The 27,671-nt window shown below is 37.9% G+C and overlaps 1 protein-coding gene across 1 annotated transcript; it reads left to right on the top strand.

The window, feature by feature from the left end:
- The first annotated feature begins 986 nt into the window (after nucleotides 1-986).
- On the top strand, nucleotides 987-27,152 carry LOC127104583 (serine/threonine-protein phosphatase 7 long form homolog). The gene is made up of 5 exons (XM_051041763.1): nucleotides 987-1,046; nucleotides 1,154-1,863; nucleotides 1,946-2,036; nucleotides 2,204-2,498; nucleotides 27,013-27,152. Exons 1-5 carry the CDS (start codon nucleotides 987-989, stop codon nucleotides 27,150-27,152), a joined length of 1,296 nt encoding a protein of 431 aa, XP_050897720.1.
- The last annotated feature ends 519 nt before the right edge of the window (nucleotides 27,153-27,671 follow it).

Genomic DNA, 27,671 nt, shown 5'->3' with positions numbered 1-27,671 from the left:
AGATGAACATATATCTCAATGCTGGGTAATTGAGATAATGTTACATGACATTGAAACATCGACCTGACATCTTCGTCGGTCTTAATCGGTGTCATTATGTGAAAGACGGTATTATCATCTCCACTAAATAATGGTTGACGGTAAATGATGTCTTCAACATAACGTTGCAACTTCTTTTCAATACGGTCTTTTAAATGATGATAGTCGGAGTTGATGTGGATTTTGAACATAGTTACATTCGTATTGCAAAATGAGAATCCCTCACTTTCATCTGTGAAAAGTGATCCTTCGGAATGGATAGAAACAATTAAATTTCTTTGAGCCATGGATGTGTAAAATGAGGATTTGAGTTGGTGTGATTATAAATGAGAATTTTAGTTGGTGTGAATATATATGAGGATTTGGTTTGGTGAATGCAAATGAGGTAGTAGTAGTATTTATAGGAAATATCAATTTGATTTGGTAAGCATAATAAAACAAAATCCAAATCACATGTTATTTCTAAGTTAAATAGAGGAGAGAGAGAGAGGGAAACGCGTGCTGAAAATGGCATGTGATACCTCGTCACTTGGAGTGACGAGCCAAAACCCTAGGCATAAAGCCCTCGCCATTCCATTTGACGAGGGGACAAAGAGAAAGCTTGCACTCGTCATTCCATTTGACGAGGGGATGAAGAAGTAGGTACAACTCGTCATTCCAAGTGACGAGCCATTGGTGCAGGAAATTGGCATTGAGTTTTCCCTTCAGCGTGGGAATCTAACTTTGCAGGGAATCCTTACAAAGTTTTTTGCATGCGTTACATGCCATGCAAGAGTCTAATCCACTACTATTCAAAGTTTTACCAATTTTTTTATATTATAATTTTACCACTATAAATATTCAATACTTCTACACTTCTTACTCATCATCTACCTACAATTTCTATTTCACACATTCTTACCCTCTTCAAATATTTACTCTCTTCAATTTCTACACTTCCTTTCAAGATGTCTTTCCTATGGATGGACGAATCACACCGTGGAACGGCGACAAACATCGCCGAATACGTAAGTCTCATTCAAATATTCATTTTTATTATCGTTTTTTATTATCGTTTTTTATTTCCGTTCTTTATCAGACAAATATTCATTACTGTTATTTATTTTAATTTCAGCAAGATGGAAATTTTCGGGTTCATTCGCATTCATATATTCAACCAAGTGCGGTTATAATACCGTACTTGGAGCTAGCAGGTTTTGCGAATGTGACAAAAATTACAAGTCTAAAAGTATACTCTAAACTCATTGTGGCATTGTTAGAGAGATGGAGACCGGAGACACATACATTTCATTTACCAACCGGTGAATGTACCATCACATTAGAGGATGTGAGCATGTTATTCGGTCTCCGAATCCATGGAAAAGCTGTCAATGGGCCAACAAACGTAACCAATGACGTTTACATGGAAAATTTGGGAATCCAACCAACCGCCTCGGATAAAAATGGGGCTTCTATCAAAATTGTTTGGCTAGAAGCAGTATTAACGCAACTCAAAAATAACCCTAACCCGTCCGAGGCAGAAAATATTTTACATGCAAAAATTTATATTTTACTTTTAATTGCTACTTTTTTAATGCCAGATAAAAGTCACAATTTGTTGCATTCTTCTTGGTTACCTTTAGTAGGAGACCTTGAAAAATGTAATTCATACAGTTGGGGTTCTGCTTGTTTGGCTACATTATATAGACATATGTGCAAGGCGGCCCATAGAGGAGTAAAGAGCATAGGAGGATGTGTGGTATTACTAACTGTATGGGCATTCACACGCATACCCTTGATAGCCCCAGTTAGTAACGAGGTTCCATCATTTCCTTATGCATTAAGGTAACGATTTACATTTAAATGCAATTTAAATTTATTCAAATTATTTATACATCACTTTAACGTATTTTTTTTAATATGCAAGATGGTGCAAACGAGATATGAATTATCGAACTAATCCTCGACATCATTTACAAGGGTACCGTGTTGCAATAGAACACATGGAAGAAAAATATGTAAGAATGATTATTTATAATATTTAACTTATTTAAATTTATTATATACATTCTAATATTTATTATAATATTAAACTTATTTAAATTTATTGTATACATTCTAATATTAATTATAATATTAAAGTTATTTATTTTATACATTCTAATAGTTATATTTCTTTTAACAGTTTATTTGGAGGCCGTACATACAATATCCAGTGCCTGATTATAATGACAGTCGAGTCTGGAGTGCAACAACATACATCATATGTTTCTATACCGTTGAGATGCATAAGACGGATCGAGTCAAACTCCAATTTGGATTTGAACAACAAATACCGTCTCCGCCAAGATGTCTAAGTGAACACCATAACATGACTATGCTCAAAGCTTGGGACACGCATTGGCAAGATTTAAATAAAGAAGAGCTGAAAGAATGGAAAAGAAGAAGGCATTTGGTGTTACAAGGAAACTCGGTCAATGGTGAGTCTAAGCCGGGTAGACAATACATGAATTGGTTTTTATCAATTCCTTTTATGCACGTTGCTCCGACACAATTTTTGGATGATCCCCGTTGTAACACCCTTCTAAAATACCCCAATTATTTAATTAAAATACTAAACATATATCAGAGTAATTATGCAGTTAAGGGTGTCACACAATCATTCACACCATGAAACAAAATAACCGTCATGCTCATTTATTTAATCAAATAAAACATTTGCATAATTCGCAGCGGAATAAAATCCAACATCAATACAAAACATGTAACACAATACATGTAAGCTTATTCAACAATCATCAAGGGAAACAAGAAAGAAACATCCCATCCCGATGTTACATCTATCAGAGCACGACCCACTAAGGAGACTACACTAGACTCCAAGCATTAGCTTCTAATCAACTCATTGCTCGTTACCTGAAAAATAGTTGTAAGGGTGAGTTCCTCAATCGATATAATAAGCATTATAGAATATAATGTCATGTTAAGTAATTTAACACATTAATCACCCTAATCGTATTCGTACATTCAGTAACGGCACACCAACTCAAACATCATATTCAACACCAATACAACTCATATTCATACTCAATAGCAACACCACACACGTATAATATTGGAATACATCCATTCATATTATACGCCATACATAATTTATGCAAATGAGACTCCACACATGCGGTACCGACTATTCTTGAACATATAGTTCAAGCTCACCGATAAAATCCAGATACGGCTACTAAGCTCACTAGTCCCACTCATTTGAGACCTAGTGACTCACTCACTAATTCCTCACCATGGGAATTAGCTACAGCCCCGAAGGCTATGCTATGCACACTAATCATCTAGCATGCAAACATCAACAACAAATCCACAATGATTCACTCACTAATTCCTCACCATGGGAATTAGCTACAGCCCCATAGGCTATGCCATGCACGCTAATCATCTAGCAATGCAACATCAACAACAATCCACAATGGACACGTGCTCACACTCTAAGCCATACAACAGTCCATTCACAAATACATGCATAATATATACATTCACAGCATTATGCATATCATCATACATCATCAACACATGTATCAAAACATCATATCATGTCAAATAATTAAACACAGTATTAGCACACTCTACTAATACCTATACTGCTCAAAACAGCGGGAAATAATCCCTACCATATCACACACTGATATAGGCAACCACCAATTAGGCACACAACATTTAAATTAACAATTTTTCCACTCTGCAACAGCGTTAACCGGTTAACGCCCTGGGTTAACCGGTTAACGCAGGCAAAACACGCTTACTGCCCAAAACTTAACAGTGTTAACCGGTTAACGCCCTGGGTTAACCGGTTAACGCAGGCAAAACAGCACTAATTCTCAACTCGTAACAGTGTTAACCGGTTAACACCCTGGGTTAACCGGTTAACGCAGACAAAACAGTAGTTCCTGCGCTAACACGAAGCAGAATGCAGAATTCTCCGCATTTTCCGCTGTTAGAGGACTTCCGGACCTCCGATTCCAATTCCGTAAAAAGCTATACGTTAGGGAAATTACAACACACTCAATTACAGGTTCAATTTCAGTTTTTTACACAACATATCCATCACAATTTTCAGCATTCGACAATCCCAATTAGGGTCAATTCAACGGTTTATCACTCCCCATTACATGCTAACCCATAATACCCATTAAACGACGATAAACCCCCCTTACCTGAGTTAATCCGGCAACTTTGAGCTTTCAAGCTTTTCCGTTCTCCAACCTTTGCCCTTGCTCTTCCTCTTGCTCTGCCTCTTTCAGCCGCTTCTCTGAGTTTCACGTGAAAACCTTATTTCCCAAAATGAACTCTTTTTACTTATTCCAGCTTATATATATTTTCAAATAATTATTATTCCAATAATAATAATAATAATCCAATTATCTAATTAAATTAATAAATATATTATTAACTTAATTTAAATAATTACCATATTATTATCGGGGTGTTACAACTCTCCCCCACTAAAAGAGTTTTCGTCCTCGAAAACATACCTCAAGCGAACAACTCTGGGTAAGACTCCTTCATCTTACTCTCCAGTTCCCAAGTCACATTGCCACCTGCTGGTCCTCCCCAAGCTACCTTCACCAAGGTAATCTCTTTACCCCGCAACTGCTTCAACTCTCGATCCTCAATCCTCATAGGTGATGTTTCAACAGTCAGGTTATCTCTCACCTGTACATCATCTATTTGGACTACATGCGACGGATCATGAATGTACCTCCTCAGCTGAGACACATGAAAAACCTCATGCAAATTCGCGAGCAACGGCGGTAAAGCGATACGATAGGCTACCTCTCCTATCCTCTCCAAAATCTGATAAGGACCAATAAATCGAGGTGTCAACTTTTTTGACTTCAAAGCTCGACCAACACCAGTAATCGGAGTAACACGAAGAAACACATGATCTCCCTCTTGAAACTCAAGTGACTTCCTCCTCTTGTCGTGATAACTCTTCTGACGACTCTGAGCAATTCTCATCTTCTCCTGAATCATCTTAATCTTTTCCGTAGTCTGTTGAACAATCTCCGGTCCAACCACAGCACTCTCACCGGACTCATACCAACATAAAGGTGTCCGACATCTCCTACCATACAAAGCTTCAAACGGTGCCATACCAATGCTCGAATGAAAACTATTGTTGTAGGTAAACTCAATCAAAGGCAAATAACAATCCCAAGCACCTCCTTTTTCCAAAACACAAGCCCTCAAAAGATCCTCTAGTGACTGAATCGTCCTCTCAGTCTGACCATCAGTCTGCGGATGATATGCAGAACTCAATCTCAGCTTAGTTCCCAAAGCCCTCTACAAACCTTCCCAGAACTTCGATGTAAATCTAGGATCTCTGTCTGAAACAATACTAGACGGAATACCATGCAAACTTACAATCTTCTCAATATACAACTCGGCTAATCTCCCTAACGGATAATCCATTCTGATCGGAATGAAATGAGCCGACTTTGTCAATCTGTCAACAATTACCCAAATAGCTTCACAATTCTTACTTGTCCTCGGTAAACCAGAAACAAAATCCATACTGATACTATCCCACTTCCACTCTGGAATAGTCAACGGTTGCATTAGCCCAGACGGCTTCTGATGCTCAATCTTTGACTTCTGACAAGTCAAACAGGAATAAACAAAACTTGCAATTTCTCTTTTCATTCCCGGCCACCAAAATAACTTTTTCAAATCATGATACATCTTCGTAGCTCCAGGATGAATACTCAGGCCACTACGATGTCCTTCCTCCAGAATACTCTTCTTAAGTTCGGTAACATCCGGAATACACACCCGATTACCAAATTTCAAAACATCATTCTTATCAACTCTGAATTCACCACCTTGACCTTGATTCACTAGAGTCAACTTATCAACCAAAAGCACATCGGATTTCTGACCCTCTCTAATCTCATCCAGAATACCACTCGTTAACTTCAACATTCCCAATTTAACACTATTGTGAGTACTCTCACACACCAAACTCAAATCTCTAAACTGCTCAATTAAATCCAATTCTTTAACCATTAACATAGACATATGCAATGATTTCCGACTCAATGCATCAGCTACTACGTTTGCTTTACCCGGATGGTAATTCAAACCAAAGTCATAATCCTTCAGAAATTCTAACCATCTCCTCTGTCTCATATTCAGCTCTTTCTGATCAAACAAATACTTTAAACTTTTATGGTCGCTGAAAACCTCAAATCTTGACCCATACAAGTAATGCCTCCATAATTTCAGAACAAAAACCACAGCTGCCAACTCTAAATCATGTGTTGGATAGTTCCTCTCATGAACCCTCAGTTGTCTCGAAGCATAAGCTATAACCTGCTTATTCTGCATCAACACACCACCCAAACCCAACAATGAAGCATCACAGTAAACCTCAAATGGTTCCGACGGACTCGGTAATATCAGAATAGGAGTAGTAGTCAACCTTCTCTTTAACTCTTGGAAACCTTCTTCACATTTTGAGTCCCAAACAAATGCTTGCCCCTTTCTAGTCAACATCGTCAACGGTAATGCCAACTTAGAAAATCCCTCAATAAATTTCCTATAGTAACCAGCCAAACCCAGGAAACTGCGAATCTCAGCAACAGACTTCGGAGCTTCCCACTTAGACACCGCTTCTATCTTAGAAGGATCAACAGCAACACCACCTCTTGAAATCACATGACCAAGAAAACTAACCTCTTCTAACCAAAATTCACACTTTGACAGTTTAGCAAATAACTGCTTTTCTCGTAGAACTCTTAAAACCATTCTCAAATGCTCAGCATGCTCTTCTTCAGATTTCGAATACACCAAAATGTCATCAATAAACACCACAACAAACTTATCTAGGTACGGATGGAAAATCCTATTCATATACTCCATAAATACTCCAGGCGCATTAGTCACACCAAAAGGCATTACAGAATACTCATAATGTCCATACCTTGTTCTGAAAGCGGTCTTCTGAATATCCTCAGCTTTCACACGTATCTGATGATATCCCGATCTCAAATCTATTTTGCTGAACACACTCGCACCAACCAACTGGTCCATCAAATCATCAATCCTCGGTAAAGGATACCGATTCTTGATCGTCACTTTATTCAGTTGCCTGTAGTCCACACACAACCTCATAGTACCTTCTTTCTTCTTAACCAATAACACTGGTGCACCCCACGGTGACAACACTCGGACGAATAAACTTCTTATCCAACAGATCTTCCAACTGACTCTTCAATTCAGCTAACTCAACAGCAGACATACGGTACGGAGCCATCGATATCGGTCTAGTACCAGGTACCAAATCAATCGAGAACTCAACTTCACGCTCTGGCGGCAATTCATTCACTTCTTCAGGAAACACATCAGGAAAATCACACACCACGGCTAGATCACAAATCACCAGTTTATCTTTAGCCTCCAAAGTCGCTAACAGCATAAACAACTCTGCCCCATCTGCTACTGCCTCATCCACTTGTCTCGCTGATAGAAACAAATCCTTTCCTTCCTCAACCTCAGGAAATATCACAGTCTTATAAAAACAATTGATAGAAACTCGGTTAAACACCAACCAGTTCATACCCAGGATAACCTCAACCTGTACTAGTGGAAGACACACAAGGTCCATTCCAAAGTCTCTACCAAAAATACTCAAAGGACAACTCAAACAAACTGAAGTAGTAGTCACTGAACCCTTTGCAGGAGTATCAATCACCATACTACCATGCATCTCAGATATCTCTAACTTAAGTTTCACAGCACAATCCAAAGATATAAAGGAATGAGTAGCACCGGTGTCAATAATAGCTACAAGAGGAAAGCCATTAATATAACACGTACCTCTGATCAAGCGATCATCTGCAGAAGTCTCAGAACCCGATAAGGCAAAGACCTTGCCTCCTGACTGATTCTCCTTCTTCGGCTTAGGACACTGTGGACTGATATGACCCACCTCTCCACAGTTGAAACAAGTTACAGTCTTCAACCGGCACTCTGCAGCCAAATGACCACCTTTGCCACACTTGAAACACTTCATCTCAGCACTGGTACACTCATGGACACGATGTCCAGCCCGACCACATCTATAACACTTAGCAGGGGCGCTAGAGTCTCCCCCACTAGGCCTCTTCATCCCACTCTGTCTCTGAAAACCTTTGCCAGCTGCATACGGTTTTCCACGATCATTCTGATTCTTGTCTCTTCTATCAACCCTTTGCTGATAGCTCTTTGCTCTAGCTTTGGAATCCTGTTCAAAAATCCTGCAACAGTCAACCAAGTCAGAAAACACTCTGATCCGCTGATATCCAATAGCCTGTTTGATCTCGGGACGCAACCCGTTCTCAAACTTCACACATTTCGAAAATTCTCCAGCAGCCTCACTATAGGGAGTGTAATATTTCGACAGCTCTGTGAACTTAGCAGCATACTCCGTAACAGACTTGTTACCCTGCTTCAACTCTAAGAACTCTATCTCTTTCTTTCCTCTGACATCTTCTGGAAAGTACTTCCTCAAGAATCTCTCTCTGAACACAGCCCAAGTGATTTCAGCATTCCCAGCAGTTTCCAACTCAGTGCGGGTAGCAACCTGTAACACCCTTCTACCCCAAACGACATATTTAAATAGATTATCAGAGTACAACATGTAGAAGAGTTTACATTTCTTACATCATAACACTTTTATCATATCACAACATAAAACATATTATTTATTAAAATAAAAACTTCGCAGCGGACAACAACACAATTATAATCTTTCAACATATAACAATTCATAATAATGTTTCATTATCGTCTCAACAAACATCTCAACATAATAGTCATCATAAACAACGTAATAATAATCAATTCTCCATCGAATCCCATAACCCCGGTGTCACATGACCAGAGCATTTGACTCGACTCTGTAGAATAACTCTACACTTATTCTTCAAACCTCAACGATAGCTACTCCTCTTTATCTGCACATTGCTTATCATGGATGAACATAAACACATGCAGAAGGGGTGAGAATTACATTATTAAATAATAATATAACGACAGAAATATAAACATAATATATTTCCCCTATGCCAACACCGCTCGTCATAATCATCATAATCAACATACTCATGAACATCAGCAAAACAACATATCAAATGCAATGCACACACCCATGCATGACTCAACACGACTCGGTATACCCATTTTGTGACCACTACAGGATCACCACTCCCAGATTCACCACCATAGAATCCGAGTCCCCCGCAAGGAACCAAGCCTCTCAACAAGCCCGGAGTCAACATCATCATTGGAACTCAGTCCGTTCATCACTAGGCATCGGCCTTTCATGAATGCATGCACACCAAACATGCATCATCATCAACATGGCAACAACAGCATCATATAGTCATGTTATCATCATCATTAATAGCATGACATACAACTCAACAAAACAACAACAACATTACAACAATATCATATCGTTACATAACACATTTATAACTAAACACGTAAATTCAACATCTCATCATCATAAACACCTCATACACCATCATATAATCACTATTAATTGTTATAATACAATTACAGCGACTTACTAAGAGTCTCGCAACTCAACGCACTCAAAAACTCACCAACATCAACTTCTGCACAGCACAGTTCGCGCCGCGCAGCAGGGTTCGCGCCGCGAACGGTGCGTTACAGAACTCCTCTGGATTCTGCCCAGTTCGCGCCGCGAACTGGGCTTCGCGCCGCGAATCGCGCGCGAACAGAAGCCCTCTGCTACAGAACCCAACGCAGCTTTGCTTCTCTACTCGCTATAATTCATACCCCACGGCTAACAACCCAATATCAACATTTAACAGTCATATATACACAACATACTTCGATTATAATGCCTATAACTCAACCAGACTCACAGATCGGAGAATTTCCATCAAAACCCCAACTGTCCCAATCTCCCTAAAATCCCCAAATTCATCAACAATCCAACATATATCATGAATTTGCTCGCATATTATCATTTAATAAGGTTCAGACCCCTTACCTCTTTGGATTGAAGGAAGCTCTGAGCAATCTTTGGCCTTTTCCTCTTCCTTCTCTTTCTCTTCAGCGGTTCCTCTCTTTCTCTGACTCTGAGGCAAAATATGTGACAAAACTTCTGAGTTCTCACTTGGCCTCTTATATCCAATTCCACTTTTACCCTTCCACTCTTCATATTCCATTTATTTTATTTATTTAATTAATATTAAAATAAATAACATCAATAATAATATTTCCCAATATTATTTAATAATTCCTTTTTCCTTCCAATAATCTTATTAAAATAATATTTAAATTAATCCAAAATATTCGGGGTGTTACAACTCTCCCCCACTTTAGAAGTTTTCGTCCTCGAAAACATACCTCAAGCAAATAGAGCCGGATACGACTCCTTCATCTGATCTTCACGCTCCCAAGTCAAGCTCTCACCAGCTGGACCTTCCCAAACAATTTTCACTAGAGCAATCTTCTTACCTCTCAGGGTCTTCTCTTCTCGGTCATCTATCCGAATTGGCAACACCTCAACGGTCAAATTATCTCTCACCTGGATATCATCCAACTGAACAACATGCGAAGGATCCGCAATATATTTTCTCAACTGAGATACATGAAACACATCATGCAGATTAGAAAGCGACGGCGGTAAAGCTATCCGATACGCCACTTCCCCAACCCTCTTCAAAATCTGATACGGACCCACGAACCTCGGAGTAAGCTTTCTAGACTTTAAAGCTCTACCCACACCTGTCGTCGGAGTAACTCTCAAGAACACATGATCTCCCTCTTGGAACTCAAGTGCCTTTCTTCTCTTATCATGATAACTCTTCTGACGACTCTGAGAAATCTTCATCTTCTCCTGAATCATCTTAACCCTTTCAGTCGTCTGCTGCACAATCTCAGGTCCGAGTACAACACTCTCACCTGACTCATACCAACACAATGGAGTTCTACACCTCCTACCATACAATGCTTCATATGGAGCCATACCGATACTAGCATGAAAACTATTATTATAAGTAAACTCCACCAACGGCAAATAACTATCCCAAGAACCACTCTGCTCCAACACACAAGCTCTCAACAAATCCTCCAAGGATTGGATAGTTCTTTCAGTCTGACCGTCAGTCTGAGGATGATAAGCTGAACTCAACCTCAACTTAGTCCCCAACGCTTTCTGCAAACTTTCCCAAAATCTAGAAGTAAATCTGGGATCTCTATCAGACACAATACTGGATGGAATACCATGCAGCCTCACTATCTCCTCAATATACAACTCTGCCAACTTCTCTAAAGAGTGATTAATCTTCATCGGCAAGAAATGCGCCGACTTAGTCAATCGATCCACAATCACCCAAATAGAATCATTACCTTTCACCGTCCTCGGCAGTCCCGTCACAAAATCCATGGAAATGCTATCCCACTTCCATTCAGGAATCTTCAAAGGTTGCATCATACCTGTCGGTTTCTGATGTTCAATCTTTGACTTCTGACAAGTCAAACAGGCATACACAAACTTAGCAACATCTCTTTTCATACCAGCCCACCAAAACAATTTCTTCAAATCTTGATACATTTTAGTTGCACCTGGATGGATACTCAATCCACTCCTATGGCCCTCTTCAAGAATACTCTTTTTCAATTCCGGCACCTCAGGAACACAAACTCTACCTTTAAATCGCAGGATGCCATTCTCATCAATCTCAAAATTACCACCATTACCCTGGTTAACCATAGTAATATGATCAACTAGAGCGACATCAACTTGCTGACCATTCCGAATATCTTCCAGAATTCCACTAGTCAACTTCAGCATACCCAACTTTACGCTATCAGCGGAAACTTCACAACCCAAACTCATATCACGGAACTGTTCAATTAACTCAAGCTCCCGAACCATCATCATAGACATATGTAGAGACTTTCTACTCAGTGCATCTGCAACTACATTAGCCTTACCGGGATGATAACTCAATTCAAAGTCAAAATCCTTCAGTAATTCTAACCACCTTCTCTGCCTCATATTTAACTCTTTCTGATCAAACAGATACTTCAGACTCTTGTGATCACTGAACACTTCGAATCTGGAACCATACAAATAATGCCTCCACATTTTCAACACAAATACAACCGCTGCAAGTTCTAGGTCATGCGTAGGATAATTCCTCTCATGAACTTTCAACTGTCTAGAAGCATAAGCTACAACTTTACCATTCTGCATCAAAACACCACCAAGACCCATCAAAGAAGCATCACAATAAACAACGAAGGACTCACCAGGATTAGGCAAGATCAACACTGGAGCACTGGTCAACCGCCTCTTCAACTCAACAAAACTCGCTTCACAAGCTGCATCCCACACATACACTTGACCCTTCTTAGTCCACTGCGTCAACGGCAATGCCAACTTAGAGAAGCCCTCAATAAATCTGCGATAATAACCAGCTAACCCCAGAAAACTACGTATCTCAGTAGCAGACTTCGGAGTCTCCCACTGTGATACAGCATCAACTTTAGCAGGATCAACAGAAATCCCACCACCCGAAATCACATGGCCAAGGAAACTCACTTCCTTCAACCAGAACTCACATTTAGATAACTTTGCATATAATTTCTTTTCTCTTAACACCTGCAGAACAATTCTCAGATGTCCTGCATGCTCTTCTTCCGTCTTAGAATATATCAATATATCATCTATGAACACCACAACAAAATTATCAAGGTACGGATGAAATATACGATTCATATATTCCATAAACACACCTGGAGCATTAGACACACCGAACGGCATCACAGTGTATTCATAATGACCATACCTCGTACGGAAAGCAGTCTTCGCAATATCCCCTGACTTCACTCGGATCTGATGATAACCCGACCGCAAATCAATCTTACTGAAAACATGAGCTCCAACCAACTGGTCCATCAAATCATCAATCCTCGGCAATGGATACCGATTCTTGATAGTCACCTTATTCAACTGCCGATAATCGACACACAACCTCATCGTACCTTCTTTCTTCTTCACTAACAATACTGGTGCACCCCAAGGAGAAACACTTGGACGCACAAACTTCTTCTCCAGCAATTCCTCAAGTTGCTTCTTCAGTTCAACTAATTCAGTTGCCGACATTCTATAAGGAGACATCGACACTGGACTCGTACCTGGTACTAAGTCAATGGCAAATTCGACTTCACGTTCTGGAGGTAAATCACTTACATCCTCCGGAAACACATCCTGAAATTCACAGACAACAGGCAAATCTACACTCACTACTTTCTTATCCGCTTGCAGAGACGCAAATAAAGCGAATACCTGAGCTTCATCTTTCACAAAATCCTCCACCTGCCTAGCAGATAGAAATCTTGCCTCATCATTCTCACCAACTTCAGAAAACCGCACCGTCTTCCTATAGCAGTTGATAAACACGCCATAGAATTCTAGCCAATTCATTCCCAGAATAATGTCAATTTGGTGCAAGGGTAAGCACACCAAATCAACCACGAACTCTCTCTCAAAGATCGTCAAATGACAACCTCGACAGACAACAGAAGTCTTCACAGAACCATTAGCAGGAGTATTTATCACCATACTTCCGCCTAGGGACGACATAATCACACCAATCCTGGTCGCACACTCATACGAAATGAACGAATGAGTAGCACCAGTGTCAACAATAGCAAGCAATTCAACATTATTAATCAAGCAAGTACCTTTAATCAGATTATCTTCTTTAGGAGCTTCAGCCCCACTCAGAGCAAACACCCTACCAGTAGTATGAGCTGCAGTAGCCGCCTTCTTCGGTTTCGAGCACTGCGAACTGATATGGCCTTTCTCGCCACAATTAAAACACGTCGGACCAGCATCCTTACATTCAGTAACTCTATGACCAGCCTGACCGCATCGGAAACATCTCAGCACTCTCTTGGTACAACTATCAGCACGGTGGCCTGGCTTGCCACACTTGAAACATTTACCAGCTATGGAAGATCCTCCCCCACTTGGCTTCTTCTCATCTACCACTTTCTGCTTACCTTTACCATTCGGAGATGCATAAGGACTACCACGATCCTTATTCTTCTTCTCACTAAGACTCTTGTAATGAGCAGTCCTAGCCTTGCTATCTTCATCAAATATCCTGCACTTATTAACCAGTGTAGGAAACCTACAAATCTCCTGGTAACCAATGCCTTGTTTGATCTCGGGACGCAACCCGTTCTCAAACTTGACACACTTGGATCCCTCAGCACCAGCATCATTATAATGAGGACAATACTGCACCAGCTCCTCAAACTTCGAAGCGTAATCAGCAACAGACATGTTACCCTGTTTCAGTTCTAGAAATTCCATCTCCTTCTTACATCGCACATCAGCAGGAAAATATTTCTCCAGAAAGACCGTCTTGAACCTTTCCCAAGTCATCTCAGCACCTGGTACTGAAATTCTCTGGCGAGTGTTATCCCACCAGTTTTCAGCCTCTTCAGATAACATATGCGTACCAAACTGCACTTTCTGTGCTTCAGTACACGTCATCACCCGGAAGATCTTCTCAATTTCCCTCAGCCAAATCTGAGCACCATCTGGATCATAGCGCCCTTTGAATGTAGGAGGGTTATTCTTCAGAAACCTTCCCAAATTCTTAAACTCGTCGACCGGCGGATTCTGCTGCGCCTGCATAGCCTGCGCTATAGCAGCCAAAGCCTCAGCAATCGCACAGTCATTTTCTCCAGCCATACTCTACACAACACAACCACAACCGTTAAATATCGACAGTGTCATTTACACTAATCGACCAACAGGGAAAACATCACATTATGACTCGACTGGACTGACAATGCTCTGATACCACTAATGTAACACCCTTCTACCCCAAACGACATATTTAAATAGATTATCAGAGTACAACATGTAGAAGAGTTTACATTTCTTACATCATAACACTTTTATCATATCACAACATAAAACATATTATTTATTAAAATAAAAACTTCGCAGCGGACAACAACACAATTATAATCTTTCAACATATAACAATTCATAATAATGTTTCATTATCGTCTCAACAAACATCTCAACATAATAGTCATCATAAACAACGTAATAATAATCAATTCTCCATCGAATCCCATAACCCCGGTGTCACATGACCAGAGCATTTGACTCGACTCTGTAGAATAACTCTACACTTATTCTTCAAACCTCAACGATAGCTACTCCTCTTTATCTGCACATTGCTCATCATGGATGAACATAAACACATGCAGAAGGGGTGAGAATTACATTATTAAATAATAATATAACGACAGAAATATAAACATAATATATTTCCCCTATGCCAACACCGCTCGTCATAATCATCATAATCAACATACTCATGAACATCAGCAAAACAACATATCAAATGCAATGCACACACCCATGCATGACTCAACACGACTCGGTATACCCATTTTGTGACCACTACAGGATCACCACTCCCAGATTCACCACCATAGAATCCGAGTCCCCCGCAAGGAACCAAGCCTCTCAACAAGCCCGGAGTCAACATCATCATTGGAACTCAGTCCGTTCATCACTAGGCATCGGCCTTTCATGAATGCATGCACACCAAACATGCATCATCATCAACATGGCAACAACAGCATCATATAGTCATGTTATCATCATCATTAATAGCATGACATACAACTCAACAAAACAACAACAACATTACAACAATATCATATCGTTACATAACACATTTATAACTAAACACGTAAATTCAACATCTCATCATCATAAACACCTCATACACCATCATATAATCACTATTAATTGTTATAATACAATTACAGCGACTTACTAAGAGTCTCGCAACTCAACGCACTCAAAAACTCACCAACATCAACTTCTGCACAGCACAGTTCGCGCCGCGCAGCAGGGTTCGCGCCGCGAACGGTGCGTTACAGAACTCCTCTGGATTCTGCCCAGTTCGCGCCGCGAACTGGGCTTCGCGCCGCGAATCGCGCGCGAACAGAAGCCCTCTGCTACAGAACCCAACGCAGCTTTGCTTCTCTACTCGCTATAATTCATACCCCACGGCTAACAACCCAATATCAACATTTAACAGTCATATATACACAACATACTTCGATTATAATGCCTATAACTCAACCAGACTCACAGATCGGAGAATTTCCATCAAAACCCCAACTGTCCCAATCTCCCTAAAATCCCCAAATTCATCAACAATCCAACATATATCATGAATTTGCTCGCATATTATCATTTAATAAGGTTCAGACCCCTTACCTCTTTGGATTGAAGGAAGCTCTGAGCAATCTTTGGCCTTTTCCTCTTCCTTCTCTTTCTCTTCAGCGGTTCCTCTCTTTCTCTGACTCTGAGGCAAAATACGTGACAAAACTTCTGAGTTCTCACTTTGGCCTCTTATATCCAATTCCACTTTTACCCTTCCACTCTTCATATTCCATTTATTTTATTTATTTAATTAATATTAAAATAAATAACATCAATAATAATATTTCCCAATATTATTTAATAATTCCTTTTTCCTTCCAATAATCTTATTAAAATAATATTTAAATTAATCCAAAATATTCGGGGTGTTACACAACCCACCAATCATCAGCTTCTTATGATAGCATATGCGTACCGAACCTGACCTTCTGGTTATCGGCACACTCAGTTACTCGGAAGATCCTCTCGATCTCCTTCAACCACTTCTGAGCGCCATCTGGATCGTATGCTCCCTTGAACATTGGAGGATTGTTCTTCTGGAACTCACTCAATTGACGAGCAGCTCCCATTCCCATAACATTCGGATTTCCTCCAAGTACTCCAGCTAGCATACCCAGAGCCTCAGCAATCGCAGCATCATCTCTACCTCTTCCAGCCATCTCTATTCTGAAAACCCAACAAGCTAAAACAATAAGTACTGATAGGGTTACACAACACCTATCCCGTACAGGGGAAACAGAATAATTACGACTCGACTCGACCGACTATGCTCTGATACCACTAATGTAACACCCTTCTAAAATACCCCAATTATTTAATTAAAATACTAAACATATATCAGAGTAATTATGCAGTTAAGGGTGTCACACAATCATTCACACCATGAAACAAAATAACCGTCATGCTCATTTATTTAATCAAATAAAACATTTGCATAATTCGCAGCGGAATAAAATCCAACATCAATACAAAACATGTAACACAATACATGTAAGCTTATTCAACAATCATCAATGGAAACAAGAAAGAAACATCCCATCCCGATGTTACATCTATCAGAGCACGACCCACTAAGGAGACTACACTAGACTCCAAGCATTAGCTTCTAATCAACTCATTGCTCGTTACCTGAAAAATAGTTGTAAGGGTGAGTTCCTCAATCGATATAATAAGCATTATAGAATATAATGTCATGTTAAGTAATTTAACACATTAATCACCCTAATCGTATTCGTACATTCAGTAACGGCACACCAACTCAAACATCATATTCAACACCAATACAACTCATATTCATACTCAATAGCAACACCACACACGTATAATATTGGAATACATCCATTCATATTATACGCCATACATAATTTATGCAATGAGACTCCACACATGCGGTACCGACTATTCTTGAACATATAGTTCAAGCTCACCGATCAAATCCAGATACGGCTACTAAGCTCACTAGTCCCACTCATTTGAGACCTAGTGACTCACTCACTAATTCCTCACCATGGGAATTAGCTACAGCCCCGAAGGCTATGCTATGCACACTAATCATCTAGCATGCAAACATCAACAACAAATCCACAATGATTCACTCACTAATTCCTCACCATGGGAATTAGCTACAGCCCCATAGGCCATGCCATGCACGCTAATCATCTAGCAATGCAACATCAACAACAATCCACAATGGACACGTGCTCACACTCTAAGCCATACAACAGTCCATTCACAAATACATGCATAATATATACATTCACAGCATTATGCATATCATCATACATCATCAACACATGTATCAAAACATCATATCATGTCAAATAATTAAACACAGTATTAGCACACTCTACTAATACCTATACTGCTCAAAACAGCGGGAAATAATCCCTACCATATCACACACTGATATAGGCAACCACCAATTAGGCACACAACATTTAAATTAACAATTTTTCCACTCTGCAACAGCGTTAACTGGTTAACGCCCTGGGTTAACCGGTTAACGCAGGCAAAACACGCTTACTGCCCAAAACTTAACAGTGTTAACCGGTTAACGCCCTGGGTTAACCGGTTAACGCAGGCAAAACAGCACTAATTCTCAACTCGTAACAGTGTTAACCGGTTAACACCCTGGGTTAACCGGTTAACGCAGACAAAACAGTAGTTCCTGCGCTAACACGAAGCAGAATGCAGAATTCTCCGCATTTTCCGCCGTTAGAGGACTTCCGGACCTCCGATTCCAATTCCGTAAAAAGCTATACGTTAGGGAAATTACAACACACTCAATTACAGGTTCAATTTCAGTTTTTTACACAACATATCCATCACAATTTTCAGCATTCGACAATCCCAATTAGGGTCAATTCAACGGTTTATCACTCCCCATTACATGCTAACCCATAATACCCATTAAACGACGATAAACCCCCTTACCTGAGTTAATCCGGCAACTTTGAGCTTTCAAGCTTTTCCGTTCTCCAACCTTTGCCCTTGCTCTTCCTCTTGCTCTGCCTCTTTCAGCCGCTTCTCTGAGTTTCACGTGAAAACCTTATTTCCCAAAATGAACTCTTTTTACTTATTCCAGCTTATATATATTTTCAAATAATTATTATTCCAATAATAATAATAATAATCTAATTATCTAATTAAATTAATAAATATATTATTAACTTAATTTAAATAATTACCATATTATTATCGGGGTGTTACACCCGTCAACGTGTAGCTTCCGCAACCCAACACACAACCCAACACACAACATCACCCCCACAACAACATAACCAACCATCATCCTCAGCTCAACAAATATACCAACACATCCAGACCACCCAACAACACACCTTTTATTCCACCTCAACCCAACACCATAATCCCCAAACTCCATTCCCTCCAACAAACTACTTTTACAACCAACAATATCAACAACAACCCAACCTACGCCCACCCATACAATACACTCCAATTCCTCAACCCAACTTCGAATACTCAAACCCTCATTCTCAACCCCAACCTTCTAACACCACATACGCACGCCCCACTCCCACATACAACCCTGATGATGTTTATTATCCTCCTATCCAACACACCCCACCCCAAACCTACACACAAACCACACATTCACTACCCAACTTTGACCTCACCGATGACCATTTAATGAGTATGCCTTCTTTTGGCGTTCAAGAACTCGACGTTATGGATATGCCTCCTAACACATCACAACAACGTCAAAGTCAACAACAACAACAAAACGCCCTTGATGAATTGTCTTCAGACTCATCTCCGTCTCCCGTAAGACAAAGACAAGAAGACTTGGGCAAGGAAAAACGAAAAAAAGTTGGCACAAGATGTGGAACAGGCGGTCACTATAGATAAAATGTAGTGCTTCCATTGTATCAATAAAATGTATTTCTTCCATTATATCAATAAAATGTATTTGCTTTCATTATATCAATTAATCATTTTTATTATTAATATTTCAAAATTAATAATATCACAATTTTTTTATTATCAATAAAAACTATAATTATTTACAATTTATTTAAATCAATTAAAAATTATCACAATTATATCAATTAAAAACTATAATTATCACAATTATATCAATTAAATCAATTAAAAACTATAACTACAATTAAATAATTAAATCAATTAAAAACTATAATTATTTACTATTTCAAATATAATTATTTACTATTTAATAATAATATCACAATTTCCTTATTATCATTAAATATAGAATTAATATTTAATGAAATATAGAATTAATATTTAAAAAACAATTACATTAATTATTATTACTATTTAATATACTATTTAAAATATAAATTAAAAAAAAACGAATGCCTTTAATCCCTCGTCACTTCAAGTGACGAGCATACTCACCAAAAAAATTTCTTCAACCCCTCGTCAAACCAAGTGACGAGGCCCAACTAAAAAAGGGGGTAGACTGAGATTTTTTTTTTTTCAGAATGGGGTATATTGGGACAATTTTTTCAAAATAGGGGCAAGGCAGGAAATTACTCACAATTTTGTCGAATAACTAAATCGAAGTCAAGTGGTCAATGTAGATTAAGTTCCTTTTTGTGGTTTCAATTTCCACCGTTAATATGAAGATCTCTTTTATTAGTGATATGTAGACACTATAAATGTTCTTTGAGCCTTAAAGTCGACTCTAACTCTAGTAAACCTTAAAATCCAACTCATTTAAACTTTCATTTAACAAAGAAAAATATTTAACTCAAATAAATTATATACAAAAACATTTGAATAAAACTGAATTGTTTTAATTTATTTATAATTGACCGAGCGACTTGATATATGAATTTAAAATTTAAAATAGTATCAAAGTTACAAAGTTTAACTAGTCTTTCTTCATTTTTTTTTTCAAAATCTTAACTTTCTTATTTGTTAAAATTTTAGGTCACAAATATAATAATTAAGGTGATATAGTCATTGTTTAATTAGTCAATATTTAAAGGGGTCTAACTAATATTAAGTATGTGATCAAAAGTATAAATATCATGAAATGTAAGATTATTGTATAGATACCATAAGTCAATATCTAATTTGATGAGGGGGCAAATTAGAATATTGAAAACTCATAAATAACTCTAGGATTATTTATATAGATTATGGTCCCCATTTGTAGAGGAGACGGAAAAACATGGTTCATCAGGATTCTCTCTTCAGCACCATCAGAAGATACTCAATGAACCTTAAGAAACAATACAAATTGAAAGATCACATACCCACGAACATGAAGGAATCTCAACGACAAACACAAGTAAGTTTCTGCTTTCATTCTCTAATTGAATTCTGGTACCAGTTTAAAGGATATGAATTGATGGATTATCGTCTCATAGTGATTAGTTTAGAGGTATGTTTTTTATTTCTATATGAGTAGAAATCATAAGGTTATGAATCAATCCAACAAATGATATCCGAGTGTTTATTGGTATTTTTAGTAAGACAATCAAAAGTTTTAGTTCACTAAATGGATTAAACTAAAAAACTCCTTTTCCCATCCTTTTCGCTAATGACAAAGGGGGAGAAGATGTTTGTGTATGTGTTTGTCTTTCTCTAACTTTTACGGCAAGCAACAGAGTCTCAAAAACTCTCATTCAAAGATCAAAGGGGAGTATTGATCAAGGGGGAGTTAACATTGTTAGGGGGAGCAAGGATTATCGAAGTTTTAACGGTTTGTCATCATCAAAAAGGGGGAGAATGTGAAGTCAAACTTCTCCAACTATTGGTTTTAATGAAGACAACTTAGAAGACAATGCTCATAGCCAAAGATTGAAAAAAGCATCATGGTCAAAGGTAAAGCATCAAGTGTTCTATCACATTCAATATTATGATGACTATCTTTGGAACTTAATGGTTGGTCACATCTTTTTGAGGTACAAGTTGCAAATCCATTATGTTATGCTATAGTGCTCAAAAAACCATGTTGATCATTTCACTTATTGCATACATTCATTTTAACATCATGTGGAGCATGTTTGAAACTTCTTTTTAAAGTATTTTTTTTAACCAAGTCAGGTGTAACCGGTTACATGAACAAATTTTTGAATATTTTGGTATGCAATGTCAGGTGTAACCGTTTACACCATTTCTGGTAACCGGTTACACATACGAAAATTTCAATTTTTTGTTATACCGCTTTAGGTGTATCCGATTACGATTATGTGTTAATCGGTTACCATTGAAGCAATGAAACTTTTTCACTTAAAATCTGATTCTAACGAATTTATTTTTACATCCCTTAATATTGGTACCTTTTCATGATTACATGCACTTTCAGGAAGGTATTATGGTAGTATAAATACCATACATATCAAATTTTGTTTTTTCACCTCTTTCATTGCAATTCAAACTTATTATTCTCTCAAACTTTCAAACAGGTGTCTTATGATACAAACTTTGTGTGAAACTTACTGCATCAGCTAGTTATAATTCATCGAATGTTAAGATAAACTGTCTAATCATTAACACTATATCCAACAAAATTGAGAAAGGATCAAGTAACGAATGATGCGACGAATATCATCCAAATGAAGGTTTTTCTGACCTATTAGACTGCAAATGAGTTGTCAAGAAGGGTAATGGTCAAATAATATTGGAAATATTCCAAGTCCCACATTGGTTATATGTGGAGTCTTTAAAGAGTTTATATAGAGTAACATCTCCCACCCTACAAGTCGGTTTTGTAAGGATGAGTTATACCAAACTATAATATGGTACCTGAGCCTATCGATCGGACCATGGGTCGCCTGATCGATAAATTAGCAAGTGTATTAATCTTCCAATATAGTAATAAACGATCGGACCATGAGCCTATCGATCGAACCATGGGTCGCCTGATCGGTAAATTAGCAAGTGTATTGATCTTCCAATATAGTAATAAACGATCGGACCATGGGTCGCCTGATCGCTAAATTAGCAAGTGTATTAATCTTCCAATATAGTAATAAAGGAAATTTACCTTCTATTGCTTGACCAAAGTTCGTGTTTTATCTTAGTTAAACAAAAGCCTTAGGGGTTTTGTATTGTTTGTTTGAACAATTGAAAATAAAATGCAATAGAAGGTAAAAACAACAACTGAACAGATTAAAATATATTATGAATAAACATGCTAGGGAAGGTTTATGATTGGATTCATCAACAACAATAAATTAACTTTGCAACAACTTAATTCAATAACATTGACTATCAGTTCTTAAGGGTGTTTACTCCAAAGTCCTTAGTGAGAAATTTTTTAATCATTTAAATTAATCCCCGTGTCCATAGTGAATTACAGATGAAATTAAACATTATTTTAATCAAGAATATTCTGGTTTCCAAAGGGTATCCCTATGCCTAGGTGATATCTACTATGAATTACTCATAATTAAGCATCAACAATGGCGGTCAAGCCTAAATATTAACCACAAATCAATATCAATTTTTCCGAAAGAGAAAACATTAAGCACAAATTGTAAATAAGTCATATCATAAAATCAAAGTCATTACAAGGTAAAAATATAAAATTGCATCATAAATCCTAATCAGGGACACCCTATAGCATTAGGGGGTTTAACTACTCATAATAATAAAGAAAAACATAGTAAAATTCATAAACATTACAGATCTAGAGATGAAAGAAGTCTTCAGTTACTTAAAGCTCATAAAAATCTTGATCCACCTTGAAAATATGAGTTTTCAAGCATTCTACAACTGTTTATGCCGTCAAAATTCGTCCCCAAATTAGTCTAAACCTCAAAAAATCACTTTCTGGCTACAAATACTCGAAACTGGCCTTTTTTGTAATTATGGGCGCCCATACGCATATGGGGGGGGGGGTGTCATACATGTATGGGGGTGCCATACACGTATGGGGGGTGTCATACGCGTATGGGGCAGCTACAATATACATTTTAGACGTTTCTTACACGTTTAGGGTGTATAGGGGGAAGACCATACACGTATGGGTAGAAACATGCATTTTTCAGATCTGATACGCGTATGGGCAGACAATTATGTATTAGCCTTTGGTGTTTACATGAAAGTTGTACCCTGGATGTTACCTTTCATTTTCCGTCAGTCCCACGTTATTCTGAGTTACGATGCTCTAGATATGATCAAAATACCACACACCTATCATGATGTAAAACTTGCTGAAAAATAGACTTTGTGAAACTTTCTGAAAATTCATCGTGTTCCTTTTCTGGCCATTTATTTGACTTCCTCCAACCTACAAAACATGCTAACCTTCCTTAAAAGATCAAAAGTACTAGGAATAATTAAAACATAGACAAATATGAAAATAAAGAAACTGACATATAAAGCACTCAAACGATATGGAAAATGCAAATAACTCGCATACTTTCACCTGTTAAAATGATAATAACTATAGCAGAAATTGTGACTAATCACAACCCCAAACTTACCTTGTTTCTTGTCCTCAAACAACTTTAAGAACAAAGAACTCATGTCACCCTCAAATGAAATAAAAACTTTTCACGTACCACAATACCTCTAAGATCTTCCATGACTTTCATTTGTTGCTACCTTCGGTTTTTGCTGGATTACCGATGTCGGTTGATTGGCCACACCTTCACTTGAAAACATTGCTCCACCTGTCAGCTCAATTTACACTCTCACTAAATCTCTCTGGTGTTAATGTGTTTTATACTCAAAATTTACAATACACAATACCATATCATAGGCTTGAATAAATTCTCTTTCGATGTCAAGGTGCACGATACACACACTCTTTGAGGTCTTTATGGTTGTAACGTGGCTAGGGTTAAGATGGGATAATTTTGGAAAAGTAGGCTAAGGTCCAAAGTCAATACGATCATTATCTTTATTATGATCATTCTGATGGATTAGTGCTGGAATTCTTTCTTGCACTAGTCATTTAGGATCAACTGTTAACGAGGATTTAACTTTTGGATTTGTCTTTATTTTCGATATCCACTGACTTCTCCTTCTTCGAGTGCCTTGATGATTAATTTTCTTATTTTCTTCAAGTTTATTTTTCAAATTTTCATATTTTTTCCCAATCATCAGGTGCCCTCATTTGTACTAACGTTGCACAGCTACTCCAAACTTAAAGGTTGTTATCCCAACAACAACCCCAAACTTAGAATGAACATAAATCTAATAACTCACATAAATATTCTGAACAAGGTGAGGAAGTGTTTGGGCCATGGGTTAATATGATGTGGTTTTTAAAACAAACAAATAGATAAATGCTCAAATGAGATTAACAATGGATAATAATAAAAAGGCTGGCCAGAAAGGCTCATGGGTAATAACAAAAAACGTGCCTTAGTGTATGTAATCATGCAACCAAACTCATAAAAAGAATGTACGGAAGTTCTGAATGATAAAAAAATACCTGAATGCTCTCTTATGATGTACATTGTGTTTGGATTTTTCTTCTCTCACCATGTTGGGTAGAGTTGACAACCTCCAATGTACCTCTTTCTCGATGTGGCTTCTCAATCAATTGCGACAAACCTACTCAACCTTCAGTCCAACTTAATTAAACCAATCAGATCATTTAGAAGTATATAAAAAATATTTTGGTGAGTTAGCATGCACAGAGGACACACATGCCTTCAGTTTAGATACTTTTCACACAACCACTGAAGTTATAATGATCATATTACTAGATGAAACTAAACAACCAGAAAATAAACCAATTGAAAGAAAAAAAACTCAAAAATTAATATAAAATTGAAACTATAAAATAAATTTTTTGAATACCTTCCTTGGGTTGCCTCCCAAGCAACGCTCGTTTATCGTCATTAGCTTAACGCCTCATTCCCACTGTTATGGAGGGGTACTTCAGCTTCCACACCTTGTTGCTTGTCTTTTCCGAAACAAAGAAATTGTCTTTTTTAGATAGAGACTAATTTGTGCCACAAGTCACTTCCAACTTCCATAGTCTTACCTTGATGCCACTTTCTCCTCTTTCTCTTGGCTTTTGGAATGGAAATAAGAGTTTTTCCACTCGGGGTTGTTACTAGAGGTGATACGAGTTGAGATGGCCTTCTTGAGACTTTTTCTAATGTTGGCATGTTACTTTGGCCTTTCACATCTGTCCTGATCATGCCTACTTAATAGTGATTTTCTTTTTCTACCTCTTGCTTCTTATTTTCAAGCACATTCAAGGTTATTTCATCATCATAAACTCTTAAAGTCAGTGTAATGTGTTCTATGTCGAAATTGCATTGACTTGTCCACAAGAATGGTTGGACCAGAATGATAGGTGTCTCTTCATCCTCGGGTATGTCCATAATCACAAAATCAACAAGAAAACTAAATTCCTCTACTGTCACCAGTATGTCTTCCATTATCCCATATGCATTCTTTGTGGAGTGATTTGCAAATTTCAGATGTGTCCCTGTACTGCTGGCCTTTCCAATACCAAGCCTTTGATAGATTGATAATGGCATCAGACTCACACTATCTCCTGAACTAATAAGTACCTTCTTGAAACTTTTGTCTTTTATAGTGCATAGGACTATGACAGATCCAAGATCCTTCTGCTTGATTGGTATTCTCCTACCTGGTGATATTTCACTACATTTTTCATTAAAGGATACCAACCCATCTCCTATTGTTAGAGATTACATCCTTTATGAATTTTTGGAACATGGGAATTTGCTCGAGTGCTTCAAAGAAAGGCATATTGATCTCTAACTTTTTGAACATTGTGATGAATTTCTTAAAGTCTTTCTCTTTTGGACCATTCTTTGTCACTCCCTGAGGGTAAGGTAACTTACTCACCGATTTAGCCTCCTTTTTATTTTTCTCTTTAGTTACCTTTAGGGTGGTATAACTTCTTCTAGTTCTTTCTTATTTTCCCTCACTTCCAGATCTACCTCTATGACATAGTCATAATTTATTGCCTTCTCTTCTTCATCTTTAGCAACTTTCTGACTTCTTATTGTGACAACATTAACATTCTCATGATTTCTCAAATTTTGTATTGTTACACTCAGAAGGGTGCCTTGAGCTTGATTTGAGAGTTGTTATGCTATTTGTCCCACTTGAACTTCCAGATTCTTAAATGTAGTTGTAGTGTTCCTTTTGTTGTTCCTTGTCTCTTCCTGGAATTGGGCATTTTGAGCAACCATCTTTTCAATAACTATTTCCCAATCTGCTTTTTGTGGTGCTTGTTGTTGATGTTGTTGTAGGAATTGATTCTGAAAGTTCTGTTGAGGTTGAAACTATTGTTGATTCTAATATTGCACTGGACCCTGCTTTTGAACATTACCCTGCTGATCTTTCCAGGAGAAGTTTAAATGATTTTTTCAACCTGGGTTGTAATTATTAAAATAAGGATTATTCTGTTGGAGATAAATAACTTCTTCTACATGTTGAAGGTGTGTAGCACAGTACATGGTAAAACGAGGACCTCTGCAAAATTCACAACTAACTATAGTAGCTTGTTGGACTTGAGCTACCTGCTGAGTACCAACATTTAATGCCTTAAGTCTCTTTTCAACTTCATCCGCAACTTGATCTTCTAACATAACAACATGTGTATCCAATTTTAAATCAATCACCCCTTCTGGTTTACTTGTGCATATATCATATAATTCAAGATGTTCATTTGTAACAATAGCTTCAATGATCTTCTTTATACCAGTGGCTATTGTAAAACTGGATGAGTCACTAGCGGCTGTATCAATCAACTGATTCGTCTTCAACCTGAGCCCATTTACAAACATCTACATTTGTTCAGTTTGATCTATATTATGTGTAGGACATGCAACCGAGGGTTTCTTGAATCTTTTATACGCATCACCTAATGATTCACCTTCCCTCTATTTGAAGTTTAGAACTTCATATC

The sequence above is a fragment of the Lathyrus oleraceus genome, chromosome 7 (assembly GCF_024323335.1).
Source record: "Lathyrus oleraceus cultivar Zhongwan6 chromosome 7, CAAS_Psat_ZW6_1.0, whole genome shotgun sequence".
NCBI classification, from domain to species: domain Eukaryota; kingdom Viridiplantae; phylum Streptophyta; class Magnoliopsida; order Fabales; family Fabaceae; genus Lathyrus; species Lathyrus oleraceus.
Note: the sequence above shows the minus strand (reverse complement) of the source record. Positions and strands in the feature narration are given on the sequence as shown.